General features: G+C 58.1%; 1 protein-coding gene across 1 annotated transcript; it reads right to left on the bottom strand.

Annotated features, from left to right (window-relative positions):
• Positions 1-4,153: 4,153 nt before the first annotated feature.
• Positions 4,154-6,674, bottom strand: LOC114505751 (mastin-like). Its single transcript, XM_028523490.2, has 6 exons — positions 6,647-6,674; positions 6,491-6,551; positions 6,125-6,305; positions 5,629-5,900; positions 4,594-4,727; positions 4,154-4,498 (listed from the first exon to the last, which is right to left on the bottom strand). The coding sequence occupies exons 1-6, from the start codon at positions 6,647-6,649 to the stop codon at positions 4,334-4,336; spliced, it is 816 nt and encodes a 271-aa protein (XP_028379291.2). The 5' UTR covers positions 6,650-6,674; the 3' UTR covers positions 4,154-4,333.
• Between the last annotated feature and the right edge of the window lie 240 nt (positions 6,675-6,914).

The raw sequence follows: 6,914 nt of genomic DNA, 5'->3' as shown, positions 1-6,914 counted from the left end.
TCCTCTGGGGGCTCTCTGAGGCCCTTTATCCGCGGCAGGGGAAGGGGCAGGTGGGGTCAGCCCCTTGGCTGGGCTGTGGGCAGGAAGGGGGGCTTCTGGTTTCTCAGGCTCAGCCCAGGTCCATGAGACAGTGAAATGACAATGAAGAGCTCATGCTGTGCTGGCTCTCCCTGCTTCCTCCCAGACTGGCCTACAGGCTGTCACTGGGCAACAAGCAGGCTCCACCTTCAAGGACCTCACCTCAGAACAACCAGGCCAGTGGAAATGAACATGGAGAGGATGTCAGGTGGATGCGGATTTGCTGGAAGAAGCTCTGGAGTGGGGGGCTCAGGCAGGCAGGACAGGGGAGGCGGAGACACCAGGTGCTACATCACTAGAGCCACAGAGCAGCCCCTGACTGCACTGAAACCTGGGATGCCACGTGGAGCACACCACCCTTTGACTGCACTGCAGCCACCTCACTGGCAGGGGACCTGCAGACACTCTCACTGCCACCTGCTGAGCGACATGGCAAACTGTCCTCTCTGCAGGCTGAACTCTTCAGAAGCTGGCAATTCGACGGGGTGTTTCATGCAGGGTACAAATTGGGGAAAGGCATGTTTGTGGCAGGTGGATGGAGCACAGCAGGGCCGAGGGAGGGGCTGGGGCATGATGCAGGACTGACAACGCCTTGGCCAACCCATGGAGAGACCCAGTGTCCACCATTCTTACTGCAACAAAATTCTGGCCCATGCATCTTCCTGCAGTGACCAAGAGGGACCTGATTGGGTGACACAACCAGAAGGAACTGCCAGGCCTCCCAGACAGGGGTCACCTAGTCCGCCCTGGAGGAGGCTCTGGAAGTCTCTCTCTGTGTCCAGCACTGCCCACCACCCTGTGCCTCGGGTGCTGGGGACAGCTGCTGCAGGACCACAGAGGACCTCTGTGCCCAGGTAAGCTGGGAAGGAGAGGTTCCCAGTACAACTGAGGCCGACGGGGCCCCTCCTCTGTCCCTGTGGATCTTCCCCCTTTGTTCTGCACTCTGGTTCTGACCTGGTAGCACAACGCAGACCCCCATCCCCGAGGGTCTGAGCCATGTCTGGTCACATGGACTCTCAGGACAGGGAGCTGCAGCTGTCCATCTGCCACCACAATCGAGGAGGAGGTGCCCAGGGACACAGAAGTGCCCCATCTTCCCTGCCCTCCACTGTGACACAGCAGCCCTTCCTCCTCCCAGTGGTCAGGGCCACTGTCCCTACCGAGGTGGTGGCACTTCCTCGTGCCCACTGGCCCCTAGACACAAGAAACTCTACACGTCCAGGCTCCAGCTGTAGCTTACATCTCAGTGATGTTCCTTGGGCCCTGGCCAGCATGGCTCAGGTGGTCGGAGGGCCATCCCATACAGAAAGGTTGCAGGTTCAATTCCCAGTCAGGGCACGTACCCAGCTTGCAGGTCGGTCCCCAGTCTGGGTGCAGGAGCATGCGATCCCGGTCCGGATGGGAAGGATCCCTGGTCTGGGCAGGTGTGGGAGGCAAGTGATCAGTGCTTCCCTCTCGCATCCCTGTTTCTCCCCCTTCCTCTCTCTGTAGAAACCAATGAAAAAAATGTACTTGGGTGAGGACAAAATAATAATAATAGTAATGGTAGTAGTAGTAGCAGTAATAATATTTTTGGTGCACTTTGCTTGGCCCTTACATTGTCACTCCCCCACTGGGGCTTGCCCACACTTTGACACCCTGTGCCTGCCGAGTCCCTCGGTGCAGACCACAGCCTGGACCTGCAGCGGGGCCCTTCCTAGCACTGAGACTGGAGACAGTAAGTGGAACAGCTGTGGCCCCAGACACCTTGATTTCCGACTTCTGGCCTCCAGACAGTAAGAGGATGGATTTGTGTTGTTTTAAGCACACACCCCACCTTCTGTGGGTTTTTGTTATTGCGCACCAGGACACCAGCGCAGGTGGGAGAGCCTGATAGTGACTGAGGTGTGTTCCACCTTGAGGGAGGGCCATGCCCCTAGATAGACTGCGCTTCAAAGTTCTCAAGGTGTCTCTGTCTCCCTCACCTCAGGAGAAGAGACCAACACCTGTGGGCCCTTACCCCAGAGTTCCCCTGGGCACTGACCTGGCCATGGGGTGACACCTCTTTGGGTGACAAGGCCCTGCTGCTCAGCTGCCCCAGCGCCCACTTCTGCCAGGCCAGAGCCCAGTCACAACTGATCCCAGACACTAGAAGCAACACGCCATCCCCAGCCTCCATCTCCAGCCCAGGCCTCCTGGCTCAGCCCGCCTGTCATTACAGCCCAGCCCAGGAGGTGAGGTGCTCTGGTGGTGATTTGAGTCCCAAAGCAGGCAGGGCCCTGGGCCCATCCTCAGCAGAGAGAGCCCTGAGGGTCCACCCTTTGGCCATGCCTGCAGACACAGTCCCAGATCAGGTGGGTCAGACCCAGCCCTCCCTCCAACACCAGGTCCTAGCCAGGCCCCTCTCCCTCCCTTGGGAGCTCTGGCCCTGGAGTCTCTCAGACACTCATTCTTCACCCTGCAAACTCTAAAGCTCTGACCATGCCTCCCACCAGCAGAGGAAAGCTTTCATGGGCTGCAAAGGGATTCACAATGCCACGGAACCAGGCAGCAAGGCAGGCACAGCCACACCCTCCTGCAGGCAGAGGGCCACCTGGATCTGAGTGGGTCACCTGGCAGCTGCTCTTCAGCGTGGCCCCACTGACATGTGCCTGGGACTCCAAGGAGCACAGGCCAGGCTATGCTTGTGTCAGCCCCACCCCCCTCCCTGGGGTGGAGCAGACCCCCGGGGGACCCATCTGCACAGTGGTGCCTTCCAGCTGAGTCTCAGGCCTCATTTCCCAGAAAGGGGTTTTGCTGCAGAGCTCCGGGGTCCCAGGAAAGCCAGGCTGCAGTCCCTGGGCACGTGGGGGGAGCAACTCCTGACCCACCCACCCTGGAACTTTCACTCTCCCTAACTCAGAGTCCAACATCCCCCCAGGCACCCAGGTCACAGTTAGAGGAGAGGACTGTTTTCTCCCTGGTCCCTGAGGGCAGGGGTCACGGTCACTGAAAGATCTCAAAGGCCGCCGTCACATTTTAGAAATGAGACTCTGGGGACCAGCCTATCTCTGAAGGGTGTGGAGGACCCTCCCCCACAATAGAGGGCTGCCTCAGGCTGCAAGGGCCTGGTGGGTCCTGTCCCAACCAGAAGGTGCAGGGACCCACCCAGGAATGGGGTGGGTTCAGCAGGAATGTGCACATCACTGCCTCAGGGTGTGGAGTGACTTCACAGCTGACGAGATTTGAAACAGAGGAGGTTTTCTGGTGCACTGGAACCCCCATCCCACCCACAGCAAAAAGAGAGGAGCTGTGCAGATTTGGAGGATTATGCAGCATAGTTCCTCTCCAGCAGGGGGCAAACCTAGGAGAATGGCGTGGGTGAAGGATGAACTTCAGCCTCTTCAGTTCTCTCTGGCCAACTCCAACCAATGAGGAACCAGGAGTGAAGGAACCACAATGACTTGGGATGGGAAGAACCAGAACTGGGTTTGTCCCTGGCCTCCTGCAGGTTCTCCTGCTCAGAGGAAGCCCTGAATGAGAGACTGAGGTTCTGCATTGGAGCAGGTAGCCTTTTTCACCCCTAGTAACGGGACTGCACTTTACTGGGCCCAAGAAGCTGATCAAACTGGAAGGAGGGTTAGGTGCACAGACTCAGAAAGAGCAGGGGGTACAAAGGAAACCCAAATCTCTCAGCTTTCACACTGCCAAGTCCAAGCCATTCCAAACACCAGTTACAGGCTGATTGGGATGGAAGGAGAAAGGATGGAGTTCTGATGCAAGACTGTTCGGGGAGCAGTCCTCTGTGCTGAGGTTTCAGAGCCCAGGCAGAAATCCTGCCCTTCACCCCACCAAGAGAACCCACCCACGTGGCCCTGGTCCATGCTGCGGTCACGGTTGCCCATCCACCTCCCCCCAACACCGTCCACCTTCTGTAGCCTGGGCTCCCCCACCAGGAAGATCCCACCCAGCAGCTGCCTCGGCCACACCCACAGGTAAGTGCACTCAGTCCACATTCTGGTTTTGATGCAGTTTAATGAGCTACAGAGTGGGCAGGAGACCTGGAATGCTGCCTCTAACCTCCAACCGCAGTTGGGACTCTCCCTTTTACCTGTCAGGGGAGAGACAGATGCTGAAGGAGGGGACAGAGGCAGAAGATACTCAGAGCAGGAAGTGGAGGAGGGTGCTAGGGGCAATGAAGAGCTAGTTTTGGGGAAGGAGCAGGGAGGGCCCCCCACAGGCCCTAGAGGGACTGTCTTCATCGCATGTGGGCAGCATTCTTGTCCCTGCCCTGGGCTCAAGTAGATGAGTTGACATAGCGGTGGATCCAGGACAAGAAGGATGTCACTCGGGCATAGACTCCAGGAAAGCTGGGATGGCCACAGCCTATGCCCCAACTCACCACTCCAACCTGCAACCAGGTGCCCGTCGAGTTACAGACCAAGGGGCCCCCAGAGTCACTCTGTGAGAAGAAGACACAGATGTTCAATACTCAGGGTCCCTGTGAGCAGGAAGAAGAGATGGAGGCAACAGTTGGGGCAGAGCTGGGGGTCTCACCTGGCAGGAGTCCCGGCCATTGCTTCCCGCACAAAGCATGTCATCCTTGATCTGCTGGTATCGCTGCCTGCAGATCTCGTTGGCCACGATGGGGACCTCCACCTCCTGCAGGTGGTAGGGTGGGGGCAGCGTCTCTGTGAGAAGAAGCCAAGTGAGCCTGTGATCCCAAAGGGGCAGGCAGTCTCAGGTCATGGGTTCCAGGACCACACTGTGAGCCTCAGTGCCCCAGGGGTCGCTGGGTGGGAGTTACCCAGGGCTTCAACTCCCTGGGTCATTCCAGGTCAGTGGTTCATAATCTCTAGGCTGACACTGGGGGCACCAAGCTCGAAAAAGAAGCAAGGAGATAGATTTTTTTGTTTTAAAAAATTACTTATTTATAGAGAAAAGGGAACAGAGGGACAAAGAGAGGGAGAAAAACATCGATGTGAGAGAGAAACATCTATTAGTTGTCTTTCCCACAACAGCAACTGGGGACCTGAAGCACACCCCAGGCATGTGCCCTGACTGGGAATCCAACCAGCAGCCTTTCAGCTCACAGGCTGGGGCTCAGTCCACTGAGCCACACCAGCCAGGGCACATTGCTTTTTAGCCCACAAAGAATTATTTTTAAAAAGCCAGAACAAGTGTTTTCCCCAAGAAATGCAGGGTGAGTTAGGCATAGGGTCAGATTTGACTCTGTCCTTTTCATAATGAATCCGTGAGCAAGTCCCTCAAGTTCTCTCTCCCCTCATTTTCCAACCCCCCATTGGGACTGCAGGGGGAAGGGGAACTGAGGAAAGTGGGGAGGCCCACGTAAGGGCACACTCGGGGCCTGGCACAGAATGAGAGCAGAGAGACCCCCTTGGCCTGGCCTGGCTCTTGCTCCTCTGGTGTCGGCCCCTCAGCAGAGTCCTGGGGAACTGTCTTCCTCCTGTTCCCAGGAGAGGCCCCAGGAGGGTCCCAGCTAAGGCCTCATCTGCAAAGCTTGGCCGTCACCCCACTGAGTCTGCCCCTGAGTCTTCTCCTCTCATTTCAACTCCTCATCCTGGTTCTTACCATTGACAGCAATGTCACCCCAGCCTGTCACCCAGCACCTGGTGCCCGCGGGGACCGTGAGCCTTTCTGGTGGGAGGGTGACCCAGTTGACCAGGTTAGATGGTGTCAGAGGGGCCTTCAGCTTGAGAAGCGCCACGTCAGCGCCACCGACTCCCTTCTGTGTGAGGTTGTACTTGGGGTGGCGGATGACCATAGCCACTTCCACTTTGTCACTGTTTGAGAGTCTCACTTGTCCCACTTGGACCCTGAAGTGCTGAGGCACTGGGTATTTCCTGCGGGACAGAAGACCAGAAGCTTCTAAGAGGCTGCAGCAGAGCAGGAAGTGGGTCAGCCCCTTAGAGCCCAGGGTCCTCCCTCTGAGGTGGGCCACAGAGCTCCAGGAAGCTGATCCCAGCAGGCAACCTGCAGCCCCCCTGGCCCACAACTGCCCACAACACACATCGAATGCCTCCCAACATTGTCTACCGCCCCTCAGGGGTGGCAGGTGGGAACTTACCATGGAATGCAGTGGGCGGCCGTCAGCACCCACTGGGGGTGGATGAGGGAGCCCCCACACTTGAACCCCCAGTTGTTATGTGTCCGGTGAAAGGTCCACAGGCTCACCTGCCACGGCCACCTCCCGGGGGGGGCATTGTGCCCTCCCACAATGCCCACCAGCTCAGCGCCTGGGCTGGGGTCTGGAGAAGCAGAGGAGGAGCCATCAGGGACCCAGGCACCCTTACCTGGCACCCAGCATGGCCCTCATACTCAGTTCCCCTAGGGCCGTCCCCATGTGGGGACTGCCACCAAATCCCAGGGGTGGCCTCTGAGAGACCAGGATCAGGAGTTTGGAGACAGGGCAGGCCTGGGGATCAGGACTCACCAGAGGTCACAGGCATGGAGCCCCCCAAGCAGGGGAGGGTCAGGAAGAGCAGCCACAGCATCTGCAGGGAGGGAGGGGAGCCAAAGTGAGGGGAGTAATGGGGCAGGGCCCTGGGACTGGCAGGACAGAGGGTGGGGGGCTGAGCAGTAGCCTCACCATGCCAGGTCTCTCTGCATTCTGCTCCTGGACCCCTCTGAGCCCCTTTATCCTCCCTGCCCAGGAACTGGGCAAGGGGAAAGCCCACCCTCCCTGGGGGTGGGACGAGGGAGGAGGCAGGGCTTACCCCTTCAGTGGGAGCAGTGGTGGCCAACAGGCCATCTGTCAAACGAGAAACATTGACTGTCTTCTCGCAGCCCATCAGAGAACTGGGTGCTGGAGACATATCAGTAGTGACATGAACAGTATGCACATGGGAAATTTTTTT

Source organism: Phyllostomus discolor, chromosome 3, assembly GCF_004126475.2.
Source record: "Phyllostomus discolor isolate MPI-MPIP mPhyDis1 chromosome 3, mPhyDis1.pri.v3, whole genome shotgun sequence".
Taxonomy (NCBI): Eukaryota; Metazoa; Chordata; class Mammalia; order Chiroptera; family Phyllostomidae; genus Phyllostomus; species Phyllostomus discolor.
This window is presented reverse-complemented; position numbering and strand designations above follow the sequence as displayed.